At 41.2% G+C, this 26,118-nt stretch overlaps 1 protein-coding gene across 2 annotated transcripts in view; it reads right to left on the bottom strand.

The window, feature by feature from the left end:
• Positions 1-2,355: 2,355 nt before the first annotated feature.
• Positions 2,356-26,118, bottom strand: part of Rnf24 (ring finger protein 24) — a 45,963-nt gene continuing 22,200 nt past the window's right edge. The window contains exons 2-6 of one of the 2 annotated variants that reach the window (XM_036186103.1): positions 12,620-12,769; positions 8,593-8,635; positions 5,609-5,650; positions 4,519-4,576; positions 2,356-3,866 (exon numbers count right to left, since the gene is read on the bottom strand). In XM_036186103.1, the coding sequence (XP_036041996.1) occupies positions 3,601-3,866; positions 4,519-4,576; positions 5,609-5,650; positions 8,593-8,635; positions 12,620-12,762 (552 nt within the window). In that variant the 5' untranslated portion in view covers positions 12,763-12,769 and the 3' untranslated portion in view covers positions 2,356-3,600. Of the gene's footprint in view, positions 3,867-4,496; positions 4,577-5,608; positions 5,651-8,592; positions 8,636-12,619; positions 12,770-26,118 lie in introns of both variants that reach the window. The other variant, XM_036186104.1, reaches the window with a different exon arrangement.

Here is a 26,118-nt window from a genome sequence, read left to right on the forward strand (position 1 = left end):
GAAGACTGTCATTCTGGAGAGGGTACGTAGGGAAGTCCGCTGTGCTGTTTTACTAGGGTAAGGGACGGAGTTGTAAAGTAATGTATACGAAAGGGATGTGAATGCAAGAACAGCTTCCGCTTCTGGCTCACCTTTCATATAGACTCCTTAACTTCTAGGATGGCTCTCTGTATAAAGTCTCTCAACATGTACATGTGTGTGCATGTGCACACACACCACACACCCCACCCCTGAAAGGAGACAAAAGGAACAAATAATGAATTGAGTGCTCATGGGATAGAGTTTTGCAAGGAAGACAACTACTGTGATATGTGAATTTTGTGGAGGATTACCTATTCAAAGACTCAAAGGAAGACTGAGCAACCAAGTGAAGATTCAGTGTGGAAGCTAGGCAGTAAATGATTTTGAGGTCAGCCTGGTTTAGAGATTCAGGACAACTGGGAGTACATAGAACCTTGTCTCAAAGGAAGTTCTTGAGTTTGTCACCAGGAAGGTATGTCCTATCGGCAGCTCCTGGTTCCCCCATGCCTGTGCCCACCAGACTGGACTGGCATGTCTTCTAGGAATCTTGCTACAATTTCTGGATGGTGGCTAAGGAAGGGAGGCTCTGAGAGGCTAACCTGAAGAAAAGCAGAAAGCAAGTGAGCAGTGAATGGACAATTCAAACTAGTGCAAGCCATTGTGCATCAATCTCCCTGGAACCTCTATGGACATCTCAAATTCCCAGAAAATAAGTGCTGGAGGTGTTCAGCACAGCTGTTTGAAGTCAGATAGCTTGCTTTGTATCAGAGCCATGGAAAAGATCTTTTGTCAAGTCTTGTCAAGAACAGTATTTGGCAATGGTGGGAGGGCCCCTGTGTTCCTCAGTATAAACCTCACCCAGAGGCCATCTGTCCTACCTGGCTGTTCTGTCCTGCTTCCTGGTTAGGTAAACACATGCTACAAGAACCTTAATGGTCAGAGAGAGGCCAAACTAAATTACACTTGGCAAACAAAACAGATGTCAACTTTCTCGTAAGTTAGAGTGACTCAAGTAGGAATCTGGTTACGGTAGGTTTTGTTTCATTTCCAATGCCAGCAGAATTCAATTGACTCCCAGGTAATGATGATCACATGAAGTCCAGCTAGGGCTGAGTTATGCTCCACTAACCCATATCCCTTAAGACACTTGAGTTCAAAGAGTCCAAGAGTAGACCAAAATCCTTACACATCCACATAAGGATGACCAGAAACTTAGGAAATGATGGCCTCACTGCAGGTTTGGGCCCGAGCAGAGTATGGCTCAGCCAGCTGCAGATGCACAGGAAACACTGGTGAAGGGACCTAGACGTCAGGTGTAAATGTTGGGTTGGTGTGGCTAGCAAGGGCCAGAATGACTGGGAGAGGTATGGCTAGGCTGCTGCAGCAGGAGGTGATCACCAAGCCAAGGAGATGAGAAGCATACTTTGCACAGTTGCAGCTTCCAGCTCAAGGAATGTCTTAGGAAGCAATCACATGAACAGCGGCTGGGCAGAAATGGTTCGGGGACTTCATTCAGGCCCAGCAGAATGGGGGTCCTGGTGCAGAGCAAAGCACCCCCAGTACTCCTCTAATGCTAATTCAGGTTGCACACCAAGCACTTCAACCTGTCTGGAGGTCTGATGAGCAGTTTTGCCTTTACAAATACAGAGCTTTGGTGAAGCTGGCTTTTTAGTAGTAAGGACAGGGATAGGAAAGGCTGCAGCTAGCTAAAGGTCGGATTCTATAAAAGCTGTGAGTAGTGATAATTTACAGTACTGACTATATGGTAATCTTTAAGGGGGCATTTCCTTATTGTATCCAGTTATACAATGTGAAATGACAGAAATAACCTATAACAAAACTAGGCCAGAAGAAGCCCACTTCAGGCATTGGTCACTGCAAACATTTCACTGTAAACTGAGTGTTTGGGCATTTGACTCTGGTGCTACAAACGTAACAGGAGAAGAGGAACATAGGCATGAATTCTTGGGGCCAATCAGGCTAAGGCTCTCAGAAAATGGTTCTCACTTCTTGCTCTGTATAGGAATCCAGATGGGGACAGGCAATTCTCACCAACCAGATTTGTAATTTTCCAACTGGACTCTGCCAAGAACTACCCCCTAGTCCCTCTTTCCAAGAGGATCTCACTATGAAGCCAAGACTGGTCTCAAATTTGTGATCCTGCCTGCCTCAACTGAGACTATAGGGGTGTGTGTACCATTTGGCTTCCTTTAGCACTTGTTAGACAAATAGGAATTTTCTTCCCCATCTGATATTAGCTACTGGAGGCAGAGGCAGGTCCCTTCTCATTCTCAGATTGGGTAAATGCCAAGAACAGAGTAGCAAAGCCCCCCCCCCCCCCCCCATGCCAGACTATACTTCCTGCAAAACTTCCTCCTCACAACTGGGACAGCAGGGCAGAGCAGTTGATGAGGCGTTACAGTGGCACTGTTGTGACGAGGGAGGGGAGAGCAAGCTGTGGAAAAAGAATGTTCTGTGCTTTACATGGCTAATTTACAGTGTCCACAAAAGCCTACTGGAGGCAATTATCTAGAAAAGTTGGACAGAAAAAGCCAAAGAGCAGCATGCATTTCTCCCATAAAAACACCTTCAGTTGGGGATCTGAAGTCCAAACGACTGAGGTACACACCAATAGAAGGCCAGCCATGCAGGAGCTTGTTCAAACTATTTACAACTCCAAGTGGCTCACTGGCTTCAGGCTTCAGAATTATAGGAGCTTATTTGGGATAAATGTTTAAAAATGTAGCAAGATGTTTTTCTTATGTAGAAGAAGAGAGGAGGACAGGAAAAGGAGAAGAGGAGAGAAGCAAAGTGTCAGCGTCCTGGTCATCCAGGTGGGTGAGGACTGGCCTTGCTGAGAAAACAGCTCCTCTTTGGAGCCATCTGAAGGGCCCAGAGAGACTCCTTCAGCCAGTGGGCTGAGGACAGCAGCTATCATGGAATCATACTGCATTTGTGGGGTACTTAAGCAGTACCCTGGCTCCTGGGTTACACAAGACAATGGAGGTTCAGGGTCAAGCTCCTGGGTATTACTGATGACTAGGAGGGAACAGAAGAGGACTGGCTCCCGATCAGGCCTTTCCAAGTGTGTCTAATGGCTTTAACTTGGAAGATTTGACAGCACGCGTGAACTGGTATGTGTGGCGAGAAGTTCTGCTGCTGCTGTTCCCACAGTCTTCAGGTTCCAAGACGGCCTTATTAAAGGAATAGAACCTGAAGAGCCTTGCAGAGGCTGCTTCACCAAACACTAGCAGCCAGCTGTGCTCCAGCTGATGGAACAGCTGGTGTCACGACTCAGGACACCAAGAGGGTTTGTGGCAACAGACGCAGGTGAGATCTGCTCAGCAGCTTACAGGTCCACAGGTGGGTATGTCATTAAAGTCCCATTCTCAGTCCGTTCTCTAACACCTGTGTTTTCTTCCCTTCTGGTGATGTGGAGCAGCCTGGGAGACAGCAAGAGATGCTCAGGAAACTTCGGAAACCAAACTGCAGGCTCATCCACTCCTCTTGGCCTAGGGTGATGTCAGAGTGCTTTGGTTGTCACAAGATCCAGATGCCTAGGGTCTCAGTTTGCCTGGCTCAAGAGTTCTTCATGAGGCAAAGGAAGTGACAGGGTGCCCCAGGCAGAGAGCAGCCTAAGCAAAGTCTGCTGTATTCCTCCTGGCTCCACACTGATGTATCCAGCAAGTCTGATCCTTGCAGCGGGCTATACAATGTTCTCTGCCCCAGGGAGGGGCTCTTGAGGGGGACCACGGTCCTGTTTACTGTGCAGCTGGGCCAGCTGCAGCACTGGCATGTTGCACAGGGGACACACTTTGCGGACTTCCAGCCACTTAACAAGGCACCTGCAGAACAAGACAGCCAGGTGGAAGACATCAGCTCCAGACTTAGAGTAAGTGAGGAATCTGGGGTGGGATCTCAGCCCTATTGTCCACATCACCCCCTGACAAGCCAGAGCTTTCTATCTTCCACAAAGTAACAAAGGTACCACAACCAGCACATGACACTGAGTCATGTGTGTCTCCCTATAAAGTATGCTGATGAAGGAAAGCAGGAAAAATAAAAAATTCTAATAAAAGAAACCCATTTTTCCTGAAGGGGACATGAATGTCTGTAGAAAGGAAGGTGGCCCTACAACACCATGTATAGCCACACCAGTTATTGTGACTTAAAATAACTGGTTTTGATTAAAATACAGCTTCAAGTGATGGAAACAGTTGTTGGAAAGTTCCAGCTGGAGAGCTGTTTATAGAGGTGTAGGATGGGCTGGCTCTCTGCCCAAGGCTGCAGTGGTAGTCATGTTCCATTTCCCCGTCCCTCCTAATGTCACGTACACATACCTGTGCCCCACCCTGTGCAGTGCTGTCAGTGTTCTGCATTACAGACCAATTAGGAAGCCATTAGGCTTGGCTGGCAATGCCCCATAGCTCACAGTAAGTTGAATCACATTAAATAACTCCATAGCAAATACTCACTTTCTATGGAAGGCATGCTTACATGGGCAAATCCCCAGTTCATCTCGAGGCTTGAAGTCTTCTAGACACACAGCACAGAGCTGAAAGGTAAAGTCACAAGTGAGGCCAGTGTCTACCACAAAACATGGTGTGGGATCTTGAAGTTCAGCTGAGCAACAGGACATAAGACTTCCCTAAGGCTCCTAGTGAGGATCAGGCTACACACACTGGACGTCTGTAGTTAAAGTCAACATACAGAATAGTATTAGAAGCAGTCCTTAAAGTGGGCATGTTGAGTTGTGCCTAGAAGCCCTTGGGAGGCTGAAGCAGAATTGTGGATTCAAGGACAACCTGGCCTACAAATGAGACCCTATCTCAAAAACAGCCTCTGAAAAAATCTTGAGACTTTGTGTAAAGGTTAACCTGACTGGCTTTTAGAAATCAGTCTAAGAGCCTATTAGTCTATCAGGCTTTTAGAAATCACCTAGGATCCACTAGGTATTTCCAGAGAGGTCTAAATGAAGAGGAAGACACACCTTAATTGTGGGCTGGGTACTGCACTGAATATAGAGAGAGAAGGGGCAGGAAAGCCTGGCGAGCATCAGTGTTTGTTTCTCTGCCTCCTACTGGAGTCCACAGTGTGAGCGACTCATGCACCTACAACTGCTCAATCTTTTCTGGCTGCCAGGTCTTCACCATGATGAATGAATACCCAAACTGGAGCCACAATAAAAACTCTCTTTACGTGCTGACAGGTGTTTGGTCACGGTGACAGTACAATGTACCTTATGGTATTATCACAGGAGAGGCAAGGATGTAGGGAGAGGGAAGGAGGAAAGTGCTCATCTTTTTCAGCTTCTGAAAAGGAAGGTATTCAAGCACACCACTTGTATTAGAAAATCAAGGCTTGTCAGGCGGTGGTGGCGCACGCCTTTAATCCCAGCACTCGGGAGGCAGAGCCAGGCAGATCTCTGTGAGTTTGAGGCTAGCCTGGTCTACAGAGTGAGTTCCAGGAAAGGCGCAAAGCTATACAGGGAAACCCTGTCTCGAAAAACCAAAAAAAGAAAAAAGAAAAAAGAAAACAAAGAAAATCAAGGCTCAAAGAAAGATTATAATACTTAAAAGCAACTTACCTCATGTAAATTTAATTCTTTTACTTTTTCTTTTAATATAACCTGTAAGATAAAAAAAAAAAATGCTCTTATGCCCACACACATATGTACCCAGTGGTCACAGTATTTGCCTAGCATGTACTAGGCTAGGGTTTCAATCCCACTGCCACATGCACAGAAGTGATTAAAGAATTCCTCAATTCTGGGCTGGAGAGATGGCTCAGTGGTTAAGAGCACCAACTGCTCTTCCAGAGGTTCTGAGTTCAATTCCCAGCAACCACAGGGTGGCTCACAACCATCTGTAAAGAGATCTGATGCCCTCTTCTGGCCTGCAGGGATACATGCAGACAGAATACTGTATACATAATGAATGAATGAATGAATGAATAAATAAATAAATAAATAGGTAAATCTTTTTTTAAAAAGCCTCAATTCTGCTAAGAAATATATGCATATTTTATATGTTTATATTACATAGGCAGGTAAAAACGTGTGTGTGTGTGTGTGTGTGTGTGTGTGTGTATATATATATGTATATATATATATATATATATATATATATATATATATATATATATATATAGTATATCTCATTTTCCCTCACATTCAAATTACAATCTCTTACACTTTGAAACAATTTTTTTTTTTTTTTTTTTTTTTTAGCACAGGCAGGACTAGTCTGGGATTCACTAGGTAGATCGGGCTAGCCTTAAACTCATGAAGAACTGCCTGCCTCTTCCTGGGTGCTGGGGTTAACAACATTTTTAAAAAATATTCTGAAAAGCATTGCTTTTAATTTTGTTTTTTTAAAGATATGGTCTCACGCAGCTCAAGCTGGTCTTGAACTCACTATGTCGCTAATAATGACTTCTAACCTCAGATCTTCTTGTCTTCACCTCCTGAATGGCTGGGGTTACAGGTGTGTACCCATGCCCAGTTTAGGTGGTACTGAGGATTGGACCTTGTGCATGCGTGGTAAGCCTCTGCTAACTGAGCTACATCTCCAGCTCACTGAATTTTTCTGAGAGTAGAGCAAATCTTGGGAAAGACGTTAACACATGCTCATCTGGATTGTGACGAAATTGATGGAAGCAATAACCACAGTTTGGTAAAGTAGCACTGGCTGATGAGAATTAGTAATTCATAAAAGATTAAAATGTAAAGTCAATTTTAATTTTGAAGGCTTATTATTATACACCCATGTCCTCAGAAAAATTTCATCTTGATTTGCCCTGGGTGTGTGGTAACAAACAAGCATCAGCCAAAGTGAATGTGACATGGCTAGGATTCCATCAAAAAAGAAAAATCGGCCGGGCGTTGGTGGAGCATGCCTTTAATCCCAGCACTGGGGAGTCAGAGCCAGGTGGATCTTTCTGAGTTTGAGGCCAGCCTGGTCTACAAAACGAGATCCAGGAAATGCACAAAGCTACACAAAGAAATCCTGTCTTGGAAAAAAAAAAACAACAACAACAAAAAAAAAAAACCAAAAAAAAAAAAAATTAAAAAAAAATGTTTTGGGGCTGGAGAGATATCAGTAGTTAAAAGCACTGACTATTCTTCCAGAGGACCCAGGTTCAATTCTCAGCACCCACATGGCGGTTCATGACCTTCTGTAACTCCTCTCATGGGGATCTGATGCCCTCATGCCCTCTTCTGGCTTGAGGGTACCAGGCATGCACATGGTGCAGAAAAGCATGCAGGGAAACCACCCAGACATGTAAAATTACTGTATTTTGATGAGGATGGGTTCTCTGCCTTCATGTGTATTTGTGCACTATGTGTGTGCCTGTATCTATGGAGGGCAAAAGACAGTCAAATCCCCTGGAACTGGAGTTAGTCATAAGTCATGTGGGTGCTGGGAATCAAACCTGGGTCCTCTGCAAGGGCAGCATGTGCTCTTTGTGCACTGAGTCCCCCAACCCAGAATAAACTTGTTTATCTTTTTTTCTTTTTTGGCTTTGTGGGGGTTGGTTGAAACAGGGTCTCTGTTGTTCTGACTACCTTAGAATTCAGAGTTTAGACCAGGCTGGCCTCAAACTCACAGAAATCCGCCTGGATCTGCCTCCCGAGTGCTGGGATTAAAGGTATGCACCACCACTGCCCACCTTATGTTTATCTTAAATGGGAAAATCAGACAAGTTAAATTTGGTGAAAGTGTCTGAATTTTGAATGTCTGACATTCAAATAGAAAGTGGTTTTGAAGGCAAATCGTGTTTGCAGAAATTACAAGCAAGCCTACCATCCTGCCACAGAATGATGTGCTAAAAATCTTATTCATCTTAGGGCCATGTTTACTGTTCACCTCACTTGATTAGTTCCCAGTCAATTTCACCTGTTAAATGACCATCAAGGCCAATTTTACTCTATAGTTAACTTATATGCAAACATCTTGTAGATATTCAAGATTATGGTAGAATTGAGACAAAAGGATTCAGTCATTTAGACAACTACAACATTCAACTGTCTTAGACTCCCATGATAGTGCTGGAGAGAAACACAGTAGTCATGAACAGGTGTATAATGAGCTCACTTCAGAACCTGCCACTACCACCAACAAAAGCAAGCTGAGATTGTAAAAGAAAGGCTGGAGACTGAGGAAGAGATCACAGGGACGGCTGGAGAGCCAGAGAAAGCAGAAACACAGCTGGTCTGCTCTGAGCAGCTGCTGTGCTGTTCATGAAGGAGAAGATCCATTCGTGGGATGTGCAGTTAATTAAGTCAGTTACGGTAACTTGAAGGGTTACAGATGACAGCATTGTTCTTCAGCAATTATGGGCTGCAATTCTGTCGTTTTATTCTATCATTTAAATTTTCTATAGTTTCAAATAATACTAATAAAAGAAGATCCCATGAGAAAATCAAATTGATCTATTCTGTGCTGCAAACTGGCAAATGAAAAGCTAAGAGGAACCCATGTTAAGCTAATCCCAGTTTAAACTATGGAATCACAGTCTCAAAGTTTATTGAAAAGCACAATAAAATCTAATTGTAATTAAATTTCTCACCTGTTTGTAGGCATAAAATTCTTTGTGTGCTTGATGTCTTAGCCTAAAAGACACAAATGAGCAGTGATATTGAGATTTCAGAGAAAGTAGCCAGCAAACCATGGGATAGCACCCATTCTAAGTTCTAGTAAAATCTCACTGAAACAAGAATCTCAATACATCAGATAGTCTAATGAAGATAAGCATTTTGTTTTAAGGAAAGCCTACTTAGTTAATTTGTCTCATTCTTAATTAAAACAATTTAAGACACATTCAATAAAGTACAAAAACTAAGCACACAGTTCAGAAATTTAAAAAATACATCTGCTGGATTTTGTATAATAACCACATCACAATATAGGTTATTCTAGCATCCCTGAAGCTTCTGAAATGATCCCTCCCAATTAGTGTCCACCCTTCACTGGCTCTATGGGCCTTTTATCACTGATCAATGTAGATTACCTATGTCTGCTTTTAGGCTCCTGCACGGGTTGTTTGGTACACCCTCCTTCGTGTTTGGTTTCTTCCAATCTACAGTCCCAAACTGGGATTCTTTTTGTATCTAGTTACAGAAATGTCTGCCTGGCCAAAGATTAAGAAAGAAGTTAATTCTCCTGAAGCCAATGTTTGAGGACAAAAACCTGTTATCCCAGCACTTAGGAGACAGTGGCCAAAGGATCAAAAGTTCAAGGTTGGCTACATAAGACAGTCTCAAGACAATGCCCCACATTCTGAAAAATCATGTACTATTTTACATATTACATTTAGAGCTGAGATCCACCTGAACCTAGACTTTATGTGTGTTGTGGGGTAGGGTTCTAGATTTTTATAAATCCCTATCCTGGTTTTTACTGACTTCATAATATTCATTAAGATCCTCCTTTCCCCAAGAATGCAGTAGTTATGTGTCTGATATCAACTGTCATATGCAACATGTGGATTTCTCACAGACTCTGCACCCTGCCCCAGTGCTCCACCTTCCTGTCCTTGCGTAATGGTTCCAATGACATCCCTCAAAAACTCCAAACCCTTGTTTGATCTGGTGTGACTGGTATCCTTAGTCAATGGGCAGAGACAGGAAAGAGGCCAGGTGACCACGTGATTGCAGAGCAGAGGCTAAACAGCATCCATAAGCCAAGGAAAGCTAGAGACTACTGTTTGTGACCAGAAGCTAGGAAGAGGCCTCCAGTGGACACGCCCTAAGGGACATTCTGTTGTCTGGACTCACCTGTTTTACAGTGCTCTGTTGAGAGGATCCTAGGAAACTAACACCCTGTGTCAATACTATGCTATTTTAAAATGATTTATTCTAGGGCTGGAGAGATGGCTGAGCCCTTTCTGCTCTTGAAGAGGACCTGTGTTTGTGTCATTCTCAGCACCCACATCAGATGGCTCACAAATGATTATAACTGCAGTTCCGACACTATCTGGTCCCCACAGGCACCTGCACACATGTAGTGCCCACATAAATTCATGTAGGTACACACACAAAAGACTTTTTTTCTAAAACAAACACAAAATGTATAGTCTCTCTCTCTCTCATATATATATATATATATATATATATATATATATATATATATATATATATATATATATTTGAGACAGGGTATTACTATGTAGTCCAGACTGGCTTTGAACTTAAGAACTTCCTGCCTTAGGACTGTGCACTACCATGCTCGGTTCACATATACTTTTGCCCTTGCTTCCCAATTGAACCATAGTATAGTTACCACAACTAGAAAACTACATGGCCGAATACTGACAGGACATCGGCCAACTATCAAGAACAGGCCCCGTTTGAACCCACAAGGTTTTCCTTAGCAATAGTCTAACTTGGGATCCCATTTTACACCCAATGTCTCTGTAACCTCCGTTGTCGTGGCAGTACCTTAGCTGTTCAAACCTTTGACACAACTAAAATTGGTCAGTTCAGGTATTGTCAACCATAAGGTCACTACTACAGTACCCTTTCTGACACGTCTTGGGGAGATAAGTTAAAATCATGTCCCTATCTTATTTTTCACACAAGCTTCTTTCCACTATTAGCATCCACCTTCCTTACCCAGTGGTCCTAATTCTTTGTATATTTAATTGGAATTCACACATAAGAGTGAAGGAAACATTTATGGCAGCACCCAACTTTAATCCCAGCACTCAGAAGGCAGAGGCAAGCAGATCTCTGAATTTGAGGCTAGTCTGGTCTACATAGCAAGCTCCAAGCTAGTCAAGGCTGAAAAGTTAAGACCCTGTCTGAAAACAAAAGCAAAACCCCTAAATTTACACAATTTATTTTAGTCTATGCTCTGTGGGCTAAAATTCAATATCATTATTATTTGTTGTTCAGGTATACTGGGAATAGACTATAGCTTAGTGATAGAATGCTTGTCTAGCATGCATGAGCCTAGTACTGAAAGGGGGAAAGGGGGCTTGATTTATAATTTCTTTTTGCTTTTCCCTATCCATGATTAGAATCCTAAGCTTCTAGGCAGCAGTTGTTTCACACACTTGCTACTCCAAGTTTTTACCATACCCTCTACCCTCTCCTTTGAGAGGTCTTGCTGTGTAGCTCAGGATGGCTTTGAACTCAGGACTGACTTGCTTCATCCTCCTGAGTATTATTAGGACTATGTGTGTGAGCCACCTGGCTCTCCTAGTATAATTTTTAGACAGAGTCTTACTTTATCCTAGACCAGCTTGGAACTCACTAGAGAGCTGAAGTTGGCCTTAGCCTGCTGAGTGCTATTAGGCATGAGCATCATGCCCAGCCAGGAAAGATTTGCCATAAAGAATGTAAAATCACATGTCAGATTATCAGAAACTACAGCCAGGTGGCCCATACCTGTAACGACCCTGCAGTCTGAAGGCTGAGGCAAGAGGAGCAAGAGTTAAGGCTAGCCTGAGCTATGGGGTGAGATCGTGTTTCAAAACAAAACAAAAAAAACTCAATCCCACAAATACTCTCTCTCTTTAATTTCATGTTTTCTAATTCTTAAAAAAAAAAGTTCTTTGAAGAATATAATTTATTTTATTATTTTTTTGAGACAGGGTCTCACTATATAGCTCTGGCTGTCCTGGAACTCACTCTGTGGACCTGCCTGCCTCTGACTCCTGAGTGCTGGGACTAAAGGTGTGTGCCACCACTGCCCAGCCTGGCCTTAAACTCTTGATCATGTTGGCTCTACCTTGAAAATGCTAAGATTGTAAGTATTTGCGACTAAACTTGGCTTACATATAAAGTTAGTTTTGGCTTTGAAAATTAGGCTCTATTTAACAATGTAAAAGATAAAAGTGCTTAGATAATAACAATTCAGCCAGGCATGCATCATTAGTGACAAAATCTATCACCTCACCCCAAGTGTATAGGATCCCTTCTGTCCCATGTCTTTGTGTATGGTTAATGTTTGCAGTGTGGAATATTTAGTGTGTTATGCAGAGAAATAATTACATGAATACCCAACTACTTTTGCGACAGAGAGGTGTTTAAAGTCTTCAAAGACAAGCTGCAAGAGGCTTTTTAAGGCATAGCTTTTGTCTTAAGACATTGTCTTCTGACTCATGATGACTTCAGATGACAGTGATACAAAATGCCTTCTACAGGAGCAACTTCCAGTAGACTAATCAGGACTAGAGGCAGAGGCAGGTAGATCTCTATGAGTTCAAGGCCAGCCTGGTCTACATAATGGGTACCAGGCCAGTCAGGGATGCATAGATTGAGGCTCTGTCTCAAAACAAAACTTAAAAAGAGAAAGTAGATTAAATCTTGGAGATGATGATGATGTAAGTATATCTGGATGGGGTGCTAATATTGTGGAAGAACTATTGAAAACCATTTTCTACTACAGGGTAAAACACCTCATCAGCTGATAGGATTGAAGACTGCACAAAAGTGGGTTGCTGAACACCAACTCACAGACAAAATGCTAAGCCACTATGGCCTTAGAAAACTGGCCCATTCTTATGGCCATATTTTGACCTTATGGTAGAAATAACTGTTTAATGTATTCTGAAATATCAGAAAACAATAAAAACAATAAAAATTGCTTACCTAATCAAGTAGCAACAGAAGAGTAAACTAAGGATGAAGACAAATACAGCAGTGCCAAAAACCACAATATATATGTTGAGAGGCAGATTCTGGAATCCAATATTAGGCATCCTGAAGTTGTAATGTGGGAAATCTGAGCTCATGGATGAACTGTAGGAAAGAAAGAATGGAAAAGAATTAGGTGCGGACAGACGTGGTGGTACATGTCTGTAATCCCAGCCCTCAGGAGAAGGAGGCAGGGAGATTGCTATGAGTTTGAAGTTGGCCAAAGCTACATAGCAAGACTAAAAAAATGAAACAAAAGAAAAAACCCAAACATACCAAACCCCCAACACCCCAAACAAATTCCCAAACTCTTAGAACCAAGATAGCATTATATATTCATACATGAAGAGGCAAAAGTTTTCTAATGCTTGACCTGAACTAAAATAAGCTCAACTATTAGTATTCTTGTCCTTCCTTCTTTATCACACCAAATATTTACCAATTTTATTAGATAACGTAAACCATTTCAGTTTACATTCATTCATAAGGCATTTCATGAAATAATGCCAGTAATTAATCAACACCAAAAGCCTCAAAGTACAAAAAAATTAAAACTTCTCAGATTATTTAACTTAATAACTCACCCCTTTATGTAGCAGTATTTACCTTATAACTTACCAGTACTTATAATGGTAATATATGAGAAGTAACTCATGTGGGTTGGCAATGTGGCAAGCCCAACAACCCAAGCTCCATCCTGAGAACTCATGTAAAGGGAGAGAAAATAGACTCCCTGCTGTGGCACATGACATGCACAGTAACAATAACTCACATATTTCTCAGAAAGACGGGATTAAATAATTATGTAGCATCAAATGTTAGTTTGATAGTTTCTCAAAAAAAAAAAAAAAAAAAAAAAAAAAAAAAAAAGAGTTGGGCTTGGTAATATACACCTTTAATTCCTGTGCTGAGAAGCAGAGGCCGGTGGATTTCTGTGAGTTCAAGGCCAACTTACTTGGTCTATACAAGGAATATCTAGGCTATCCAGCAATACATAGTGAGAGTCTACAAAAACAAAAAATAGGATTATCATGTGATATACCCCAAAGATCTAAAAACAAAGTCACTATTCACTGTTGCTCAAAAGTGGAAAAGCCTAGATGTCTATTGAGATGAAAAAGTAAACAATTGTGTTGTCACTTACAATGGAGTTCTAGTCAGCCATTAAAAAAAGTGGACCAAATTCTCTGGGAATCCACTGGCCAGGGAAACAAGTAAACTAACTGTAGATCTTCACCTCTCCCTCCTCTCCTCCACACCTGATCACTCAGTCTCACCCCAGCTCTGTAGGAGACCATCTGCTGTGGCCTCCCTTCCCTCTTTGTGTCCCTGATCTCTAGCACGTCACACAGATCTTCCCCTCCAGCCATTCCCCTACTCTTCTCTTTATCCCAGCCCCTAAGTACACCAGGCATTTCCTGGGAAGCTGCAAGCCAGGCCTGCCAGAGAAGCAAGTAGGATAACTGCTGATCTTCACTCTGTCTCTTACAAATACAGGTTCCCAGGCTCACTCCCAGCTCGTTGGCAGACTACCTGTGTGGCCTCTCTTCACTCTGCCTCCCTTCCTGGGGGACTTAAGCGGACCCTAGTGGAACACCTTGCTTTCTTTCCTCCTGTGGACTCCATAAAAACCACTCCCCCAAACCCATCCCCATTCCCAAGTGTCAGCTTTCAATGCCTAGAAATACATTTTCTTGGAACCCATAGTGGTCACACCAAGCAGGATCCAAGAAGAATTTCCTACTCGGCAGCACACAGCCATCATACTCTCCTAAGAACCAGAGAGGAAGCAAAAATGAAGGAACAAACACCCACCCACCCAACAAAGACAAGATATCGGCACCTAGAATTATAATCATCACAAACCCAGATGCTTAGACACCACCATAAAAAAACACAATAACAGCCAGAACAATAGGTCTCCACTACAGCCCACCAACCTTGCTACAGTATGCTCTGAGAACTGCAACACAGTTGAGACACAGACCAAGGACTTTAACGGCCTTTATAAATATGATAGAGGATCTTAAAGAGGAAATGAATAAATTCCTTAAAGAAATCTATGAAAACACAAACAAAAAGTAGAAGGAAATGAGTATAACAATTCGAGGCCTGAAAGTGGAAATAGAATCCATAAAGAAAGCCCAAGCTGAGGAAAATCTGGAAACGAAAAATTTAGGAACATGAACAGGTACCTCACAGTGACAAGCCTCACCAAAAGAATACAGGAGAGGGAAGAGGCATTGAGGACATGATAGAAGAAATGGATACCTTGGTCAAAGAAAATGTTAAATCTAAAAAAAAAAAAAAAATCCTGGCACAAAATATCCAGGAAATTTGAAACACTATGAAAAGATCAAATCTAAGAAGACTAGAAATAGAGAAAAAAGGAACCCAGGGCAAAGGCACAGAAAACAGACTGGACAAGAAAAGAAATTCCCCTTGGCACACAACAATCAAAACCACTGAATATACAGAAAAAGAAATAATATTAAAATCTGCAAGGGAAAAAGATCAAATTATCTCAATTCCCCAACAAAAAGGCACACACTAACAGACTAGACAGAAAACAGGATCCATCCTTCTGCTGCATCTAAGAAACCACACTTTAACATCAAGGATAGACATCACCTCAGAGAAAAGGGATGAAAAAAGAAACACTATGGTGTAGTCATTTTAATGTCTGACAAAATAGACCAATATAAAATAATCAGAAAAGATAGGGAAGGATACTACATACTCAAAGGAAAAATCTACCAAGAAGACATTGTAATTCTTCACCTCAATGCACCAAACATAAGGGCACCTAAGTTCATAAAAGAAACACTACCATAGCTTAAATCACAAATAGACTCTCACACAGTGATAATGGGTGACTTCAATACTCCACTCTCACCAATAAACAGGCCATCCAAACAAAAACTAAACAGAGATATTGGAGCTAAATGACATAAACCAAATGAGCCTAGCAGATATTTATAGAACACTCCATCCTATCACTAAAAAATATACTTCCTTCTTAGCAGCTCACTGAATACATATTTGGACACAAAGTCAAGTCTCAACAGATACAAGAAAACTGAAATAACACCCTGCATCCTCTCTGACTACCATGGATCAAAGTTGGATTTCAACAACAGAAACAAGAGAAAGCTTACAAACTCATGGAAATGGAACAACTCACTACTGAATGAATGAAAATGAATATATACAACATACCCAGACTGATGGGACACAATGAAGGTGATTCTACAAGGCAAGTTCAAAGCACTAGGTGCCTATCTTACAGAAAAGGAGAGGCCTCACACTGGTAAGAGCACACTCGAAAGCTCTAGAACTGAAAGAAGAGGTCACACCCAGAAGGAGTAGACGTCAAGAAATATACAACCCAGGGCTGAAATCAATAAAGTAGAAACAACAGTAATAATAAAAACAATACTAAGAATCAATGAAACCAAGAGTGGGTTATTTGAGAACATCACTAAAATTGACAAATTTTACTTAGCCAAATTAAAAGGCAGAGAGAGAAGCAGCAAATTAACAGACACCAAGGAAATCCAGAGAATCCTAGGGACAGACTTTAAAATCCTGTCCTACACCAAATTGGAAAATCTAAAAGAAATGGATAACTGTCTTGATGTACACATACCACTACTGAAGTTAAATCAAGATCAGATAAGCAACTGAAACACACCGATAACTCCTATTTTTACTTCTATTTAGAAGCAGTAATTAAAAGTCTACCAAGAAAAAAAAAACAAACAGAACAAAAATGGGGCCAGATGGTTTAGTTCAGAGTCCTATCAGACTTTCAAAGAATTAATACCAATACTTCTCCAATTATCCCACAAAATAGAAACAGAAGGAACTTTGCCCAATTCATTTTATGAGGCCAGTTACCCTGATACCCAAACCACATAAAGACTCAAATAAAATTACAGACCAATTTCCCTTTTGAATACAGATGCAAAAATTCTCAGTAAAATACTTGCAAACTGAATACAAGAACACATTAAAAAGATCATCCACCATGATCAAATTGGCTTCATCCCAGAGATGGGGAGGAAGGTTCAATATATGTAAATCCATAAATGTAGTCCACTATAAGCAAACTGAAAAACAAAAACCACATTATCATCTCATTAGAATAAGAAAAGGCTTTTGACAAAATCCAACACTCCTTCATGATAAAGTCCTGGAGAGATTAGGGATACAAGGGACATACCTCAACGTAATAAAGGTCATTTACAGCAAGCTCACAGCCAACATCATCTTAAATAGAGAGAAACTCAAAGCAATTCACTAAAATCAGGAAGAAGACAACACTATCCACTCTCTGTATCTATTCAACATAGTACTTAAGTCTTTTTTAAAAATAATTTATTTATTTTTATTTTATTTGCATTGGTGTTTTGCTGCATGTATATAGACTGTATGAGGGGGTCAGATCTTGGAGTTACAGATAGTTGTGAGCTGCCATGTGGGTACTGGGACTTGAACCCAGGTCCGCTGGGAGAGCAGTCAGTGCCCTTAACCACTGAGCCATCTCTCCAGCCCCGGTACTTAAGTCTTAGCTAGAGCAATAAGACAACTGAAGGAGATCAAGGTTATACAAATTGGAAAGAAGTCAAAGTATCTTTATTTGTAGATGATAATAATAGTATATGTAAGTGGCCCTAAAAATTCCACTGGAAACTCCTACAGCTGATAAACACTTTCAGCAAAGTAGCTGGAGACAAAATCAACTCATAACACTCAACAGCCTTCCTATATACAATTGACAGACTGAGAAAGAACTTGGGGAAACAAAACCTTTCACTATAGCCTCACATAACATAAAATACCTTGGGGTAACTAACCAAGCAAGTGAAAGACCTGTATGATAAAAACCAAGACACTGAAGAACCTGAGGAAGATAGATCTGTATGATTAATACAGTAAAAATGACCATCCTAAGAAAAGCAATCTGCAGATTCAATGCAATTCCTATCAAAATTCCATTCACAGGTCTTGACAGGACAATTCAGTTTCATATGGAAAGCGCGTGCGCATGCACACACACACACAACAAAAAAACAAAACAAGACAAAACAAAACCAAGAATAGCTAAAAACAATCCTAAATAATAAAAGAACTGCTACAGGTATCATCCCTCACCTCAAACAGAACTATAGTAATAAAAACAGCATGGTATCATCACAAAAACAGACACACTGATCAATGGAATTGAAGACCCAGGCATAAATCCTCACACCTATAGTCATCTGCTTTTTGGTAAAGAAGCCAGAAATAGACACAGGAAAAGGGCAGCAACAAATGGTGTTGGTCAAACTGGATGGCTTCATAGATCCACACTTCTCACCTTGGATAAAACAAGATCTCAACATAAAACCAGATACACTGAACCTGATAGAAGAGAAAATGAGGAATAGCCTTGAATGTGTTGGCACAGTAAAGACTTTCTAAGAACACCAACAGCATAGGCACTAAGATCAACAATAAATGAAACTGAAAAGCTTCTGCATGGCAAAGAACACTTTCATTTGAACAAGGTGGCAGTCTACAGAATGGGAAAGATTTTACCAATTACAAATCTGATAGAGGGCTAATACCAAAAAATATAAAGAACTTAAAAAAAAACAAACAACCTGCATATCAAGAAAACAAACAACCCAATGAAAAAATGGGGTCCAGATCAGATCTAAATAGAACATCCTCAAAAATGAAAAATAAGATGGCTGAGAAACACTTGAAAGAAATGTTCAACACTCTCAGGGAAATGCAAACCAAAACTACTTTGAGATTTCATCTTACACCTATCAGAATGGCTAAGATCAGTAACATGAATGACAGCTCATCCTGGCAAGGATGTGGAGCAAGAGGAACACTCATTCACTGCTGGTGGGCCTGCAGATTTGTACAGGCACTCCAGAATTCAGGGTGGTGGTTCCTCAAGAAGATGAGAATTGACCTACCTCTAGATTCAGTTATTCCACTCTGGGGTATACATACCAAAGGACGCTCCATCCTACCAAAGACACTTACTTGCTCAACCATGTTCATTTCAATAGCCAGAAACTGGAAAATTAACCTTTCATTTATACTATCAATTTTAAAAAAACAGAAAAGGGGATGGAGAGGTGGTTCAGTGGTTAAGAGCACTGGCTGGTCTTCTAGAGGTCTTTAGTTCAATTCTTAGACCACATGGTGGCTCAAAACCATTTATAATGAGATCTGGTATTCTGGCATGCAGACATACATGCAGGCAGAAAACAGTATACATGATAAATCTTAAAAAAAAAACACAAAAATACTGAAAATGAACTGGATAATTCAACTTTAGAAGAGCAAATCAGGTAAGCCAGAAGAAATAAAGGGAAAGCCAAAAATAGAAGAACTAAGGAAAAAAAAAAACAGTTTGAGTCAACTAACCAAATAAAAAAGAAAATTAAAAGAAAAAGATTTGTTATATTGAGATCTTTAAAAAAATTAGTGTGAATTTGAGTATTAATTTCATAATTTAGGTGGATTGACTTTATAGGTATATAAATAGCCAAACTGGTTCAAGAAGACCTGACTTTAAAAATATCTGTTTTCAGTCACTGACCACCTTAAGCATCTAGGCAAGCACTTGACAACTAAATTGCATTCTTACACAGCACAAGACTGCTTGGGGCTGCATGGCCATTCTGCAGACTGCTGTACTGTTGCATAATGGGGTGGGTGCTGTTTTTACAGTCTACAGAATGCCTGTGCATCTGAGCATATGCCAGTAATTTCCCATTAGTCACAATTTTCACCACTTCCTGTCACTTACTGTGTTTGTATTGCTATTTTTCCCTAAGGAGATAAATACTTCTGCCTGTATTCAAATAAAAGAGAAGAAAAAAGGTGTTTGCCATCATGTCCAGTTGGATAGATTTTTATATTTTATTCAAACAAAGTTATATTTTTCCAATTTTATGTGTATATACACATATTTAAAATTGCATGTAATATTTTCTAAACTGGTTGTTTTGACATAGAAGAAAGCTATTGTTTTTTCTTAGCCTACCCTAAAAGGTTAAAGACAAATGCAGCTACTGCTGTCTAGGAAATCTTAAAGCACCTGAAGTTTACTTAGGTACGAGCAAGAGAAGCTAGTTGTAAAACACACATAAAAGCAACTGAACATAGGATTTAATGTGTGCTTTTTACTTATATGTCATTAAAAATGATTACAAAAACACATCAATTAAAACTACTTTTAACTTTCTGATCTGTAGTTCATCTTCCTGATAAACCAGCAATTCCAGACTCTGCAATTTCTTGTGTTCTAGCTTAACCAAAGGTAGTCTTTGTAACCAATGAAAAGAGAAAACCAGGCCAGAGCCCTCGGGTTTATGTTAGTGCAGGAACAAGTGCAGAAGAAAACTGTCATTCTTGCTGACACCTGGTGATGGGCCACAATGCAGTGGATAGGCTGGTACCTGGCCCCACTATAGTGACCTGAACCTTCCAGAATCAGGTAGCAGTTCTCAGTCTGCCTTGATCAACTGCTCCGTCTACAGCCAACTCTCTACCACAACAGAGGCCAATAAAACACATGGATTGCTACATAGGCTTGGCAAATTTACTTTGAGTTTTATTTTTATTTTTGAGGCAGGGTCTTGCCCAGGCTGTCCTTGAACTTCTGTTCAGATCTTGCAACTTCAGCTACCCAAGCACTGGAATTATAGGCCTGTGTGGATTATGATATGCACAGCTGGAACTGACTTGGAATACTGACGAAGCCTAGAGGATATTGAGAAACTGAAAGAACTGATAGCATGAACTGCTTTGTTGAGAAAATAAGAAACATGTGCTAGTTGGTTTTGTCAGCTTGACATGAACTTAGACATACCTGGAAAAAGAGACTCTTAATTGAGAAAATGCTTCTATTGGCCTGTAGGCAAGTCTGTGGGGCATTTTCTTGAGTAATAATTGATGTGGGAAGGCCCAGTCCATTGTGGGCAGTGCCACCCCAGGCAGGTGGTACTAGATTGTGTAAGAAAGTAGGCCAAGCAAGCCATGAGGAGCAAACCAGTGAGCAGCACTCCTCCAGGGCCACTGCTTCACTTCCCTGGATGATGGACTACAAGCTGTAAGAAGAAATAAACCCTTCCCTCCCCACATTGCTTTTGGTCATGGTGTTTATCACAGCAACAGAAATCCTAAGACAATAGGGAAGTATATATATTCTTTTGTATCTTGAAATTGGTATGCTACAAATATAGTTTCAAAATGCAACATTTTAAAGTAAAAACAATCAGTGATGACCAATATTTGTTTACGTCTTCACATAAAAGACTTAAAAGGAGATAGCACTGGAAATCATGTGTATGAAGTGTAAGTTACATATGTTTGACTAAACATATCTTTCTAGCCTGCCGGTGGTGGCGCACGCCTTTAATCCCAGCACTCGGGAGGCAGAGCCAGGTGGATCTCTGTGAGTTCAAGGCCAGCCTGGGCTACCAAGTGAGTTCTAGGAAAGGCGCAAAGCTACACAGAGAAACCATGTCTGGAAAAACCAACCAACCAAATCTTTCTGCCATGTCACTCAAATGCCAAGAACTCCAAGTTCTCCAGAAAGCACCTCTATACCAGGGAAGAAATGCTTTCCTTTCTTTTAACCCCAATTTCACTTAGATTATGTATGCTAATAATTCTGTTTCTCCCAAGAGAGTTCCCTAAGGAAATAAGTGAAAATCTAAGGCCCAGCTCTGCAATGTAGCCCCTTCAGAGACAGTTCTGCACTGGCAGGTGCTGAGCCAGTGCCGAAGATGGTGTCTCTGATGGCACCAGGGCCACATATCTTTCCAGATGTGCTAGTCTTTACCACTTGAAGTTCAAAGATCTCCCTCTGCATTCCAGATTTTACAATCTCCTGTATTATTACTTCCTTTCTGGACACAGAGATCAGGTTCTATGGGAATACGATTTCTGGAAAAAAAAATCTTTTATCTCCCAAGTGCAAGCAGCTAAGCAAGACAATTGCCTGGTATTTTTTTTTTTTTTCTTCCCGAGACAGGGTTTCTCTGTAGCTTTTGGAGGCTGTCCTGGAACTCGCTTTGTAGACCAGGCTGGCCTCTGCTTCTCGAGTGCTGGGATTACAGGCGTGCGCCACCACCGCCCAGTGAGGTCATTCTTTTCTTATCCTTTCTGGTGAAGAAGAAGCTGACATGCCAGCCTAGTAGTGCAGGCCTGCAATCCCAGCACCTCAGTGGGGCTGAGGCAAGACAGCTGTGAGACTCAGGCCAGCCTGGGCAACCCAGTAAAAAAAAAGTAAAAAAAGGACGTGGTAGAATGCTGTGCAAAGCTCTAGTCAATCTCCAGTATTTAAAACAACAAATGATGGATATCTGGGTGCTCTGTCTCCAGGTGCCAAATCTGGAAAAGAAAAGAAAAATAAGCCCCACCACAGACTCAATCTGCAGGCAGAGGGCTTTTCTCTGCAGCAACTTCTGCGACTTCTCCACTGCATTCCCATCCCAGCCTCATTGTTTAGAGGAACAAAAACCTGCACTATTGCAATGCAGATGTTTGCCTCATCTCTAGTTCAATGTTGATCTTCCCATTTTACTTCACTCATAAGTCACCTTATTATTTTGATTCTACTTTTTTTCATTAAAAAATGCTGTAAGGGGGCTGGTGAGACGGCTCAGTGGGTAAGGTTGCTTACTGCCAAGCCTGGGCTCCATCCCTCGGCTCCATATGGTGGAAAAGCGAAAACTGACTCTTGTTAAGTTGTTCTCTGACCTCCACATACACACAATAAATAAATGTAAAATAACAGTAACAATGTAAAGAATGTTATAAAAGTTTTATTATTTTATTTGTATTTTGCTTTTAAGAGAAATTAAAAATTCTAAGCAGAGCTGGCTGTGAGGCAAAAGGCTCTAGTCCTAGCACTCAGTATTAGAGACAGGTGGATCTCTACAAGTGCAGGCCAGCCAGGGCTATACAGTAAGACTACAGAGAGAGAGAGAGGAGAGAGAGAGAGAGAGAGAGAGAGAGAGAGAGAGAGAGAGAGAAGTCGAGCGGTGGTGCTGCATGCTTTTAATCCCAGCACTTGGGAGGCAGAGACAGGCAGATCTCTGTGAGTTCGAGGCCAGCCTGGGCTACCAAGTGAGTTCCAGGAAAGGTGCAAAACTACATAGGGAAACCCGGTCTCGAAAAACAAAAACAAAAGCAAAAACAAACAAACAAAAAAACCAAAAAAACAAAACAAAAAAAAGGAAGGAAGGAAGGAGAGGGAGGGGGGGGGGAGAGAGAGAGAGAGAGAGAGAGAGAGAGAGAGAGAGAGAGAGAGAGAGAGAAATCAATCCATCTGGGGTTGGAGAGGTGAATCAGCAGTTAAGAGCACTGCCCGCTCTTCCAGCACCCACATGGCAACTCATAACTGTCTATAACTTGTTACAGACCTGACACCCTCACATAGACACATGCAGGCAAAACACCAATGCACATAAAATAAAATCATTTAAATCAAAATAGTTCGTCTAATAGTCTTTATCCTCCCCTGCTCTGTAAATGGTGATGCTGATCCCTCCGGGTATGTATCCAGCTCTCCCCTTGGCTGGTATTGCCTAAGTAATCAAGCCTGAGTGGCTGCCTTTAATTTGTGTACCATGTTTAGAGCATGAGTGTCTGCTATTCTGATGGGTTTTTACTCTGCCCCATTCCAAGTGTCAGACATTCTTTTTGTTTTATTTTGTTTTTCGAGATAGGGTTTCTCTGCGTGGCCCTGGTTGTCCTTGAACTCGGTCTGTAGACCAGTCTGTCCTTGAACTCAGATCCACCAGGTGTGTATCACCACAGCCGAGCTGAAGTGTCAATTATTCTATGTGTCAGTTTCATAAAGACCCACCCCCATCTTTTTATATAATGAAGTCTCCATTATAATTTTTAAGAATCTTGTCAGACCTTTAAAAGACTTCACTGTGGTGATGATGGACACAAATTACTCATCTCCTATTCTCTTCTGATCTGTCTCAGGCACACAATGCATACACTATATTACAAAGAATCTATTTGTCAGCCTTTAATTATTGGATTCTATTTGATTAATGGTTTTACAACCAGCTTGGTGAAAGTTCTTTTCTGTTTGCTTAGTTTTTGTTTGTTTGTTTTTTAAAACATGATATCCTTATATAAACCTTAGCCTTAAACTCACAAGCTTCCTACCTCTTCCCAAGTGCTGAGGTGTACACTTCTATGCCTGGCTCTAAGTATAGAATTTTAAAATTCTATCCATCCATCCATCCATCCATTTTGAGATAGGTTCTCTCTATATAGCTCTGGCTGGTCTGAACTGAGATATGCAGACAAGGCTAGCCTCAGATGCACAGAGATCTGCTTTCCTCTGCTTACTGAGAACTTGGATTAAATGCATGTGCCACCACATATGATCTAAGTGCAGAATTCTTAGACTGGTAAAAGTAACAAAAACTACCACCATCCTGTACTGTTTAAACAGCTCAGAACACAAACTGTAAAGGAGGGGTTAGCAGTCAGTTACACAAAGGACTGAAAAGATCAGAAAGCTGTTGGTTAACCATTATACTACCACTGCACTAGTAGGCACATCTTGCCAGGCATCTGCAAGCTCCAGTGACAGGTGAGACTTCTGATGCATTCCTTCCCCAGCAGTCTGCCTAGCATCTTCTGGCACAACGGGAGGTAACCATTTGAAAGTTTCCTGGTCATAGACTATGGATTCCGCTGGTGTCTTGGGCTTTATATTTTATATCTGAGGCTTTCATATCTGAAATTCTCTTTCTAGTGTCATGATTGTCAAAGCCCTAGACACTGGTTAAAATAATGTATAAATAAAACCTCTGTAGTAAGTAGAGTACAATATTCAACCTAATGCTTCATGAGTCTTTATCCTATTGGTTCAAGTTCACATGGCTAATGAATAAAATACTGAAAATATCATAAACACAGTTATAAATACATCATTTATGGCTTCTGACTGCACTTAATGCAGTTATATAGTTAATCTAGGAAAGGTTCCAGAGAGAGAGAGCCAACCTAACCTGTAATCCATAAAACTGACAAATCTTGCCCAATGGTGGTGATGGTGGCGCATTTAGTCCCAGCACTGAAGAGGCAGAGGCAGGCGTGTCTCTGTGAGTTTGAGGACAGCCTTGTCTATAGGACAGAGTGAATTCTAGGACAGTTCCACCCCACATCCCCACATCCCCACATCCCCACATCCCTCAAATCAAGGTCTCCCATGGGGAGTCAGCATTATATCAATTCTTTAAGACAGTAATCAGAGTGAGCATTCTGCATAGTGCTTTATAGTTTCTAAGTCTTCATAACCACCATACATTGAATACTATATTTTCCAATATAGAGATTTAAAAAATCAAACGAACAGGCTCCAAGAGTAAAACTGGCTGCCCAAACTGAAGCCATTAGTGAATCCCACACCTGGACCCAAACCTCTTACTTTCCCCAAGATCCTACTGCCCCGTGGACTTTGTAAGCTTGCATGAAACTGTCAGTGTTGGAACAGATCCACAAATGAAGCAGCCTGTGACTGGTTCCTGTGGCAGTGAGCAGATTGATACACCCTAGGTCATTTGCACTGTATTTATATAGCCCCAAGAAAGGCCCATATCACAGGTTTCTAATAATAATTCTGAATGAGGTATATATCTAAAACTTTTCCAAGGCCAGGCATGGTTGCATACACCTTTAATTCTAGCACTCAGGAGGAAGAGGAGGATGCATCTCTTGAGTTGGAGGCTAGCTTAGTCAACATAGTGAGTTCCAGGAGAGCCAGGGTTATTTGGAGATACTGACTCTGAGAAAAAACAAAAACAAAAATGTTTTCCAATAATTTTATGCTTACAGGAAAGCTGCAGAGTTCCCATACTCTTCCCTTAGCATCACCTAATATTAAATAACAACTTTCATTAGGAAAGGAAAGGAAGACTGACTGGTACAATCCTATTAAATAAACTATAGACTTCCTTCAAACTTGACTGGTTCTTCCATTCATGTTTTCCCATTTGAGGGTTCTAATCCAGGATCACACCTTGTATTTAACTGTCACTCTTTAATCTCTTCCAACATATGACAAAGAACTATGTCTTTTAAATATAAATGAATCAAGGTTCATTTTATTCTGAAAATATGGCACTTCTTCAGGAAACATCACTGAACACTAAACACTAGCCCTGGGAATTACTGGACCTATGTGACAACTAAGAGAACGTTGCAAATTAAGATCCAGGGTGCTCTAAAGACAGAAAAGGGCCCTCCTTTACTACTGTGTCACTGGAGGGAAGGACATGTGTGGAGGTGTCACACTGTGCACATGGAGGTCAGGACAGCTCTGTGGAGTCAGTTCTCTCCTTTACACGGGTTCTAGGGACTGAAGTCAGGTGGCCAGGATCACACAGTGACAGCTGTACTCTAGG

The sequence above is a fragment of the Onychomys torridus genome, chromosome 4 (assembly GCF_903995425.1).
Source record: "Onychomys torridus chromosome 4, mOncTor1.1, whole genome shotgun sequence".
Lineage (NCBI taxonomy): Eukaryota > Metazoa > Chordata > Mammalia > Rodentia > Cricetidae > Onychomys > Onychomys torridus.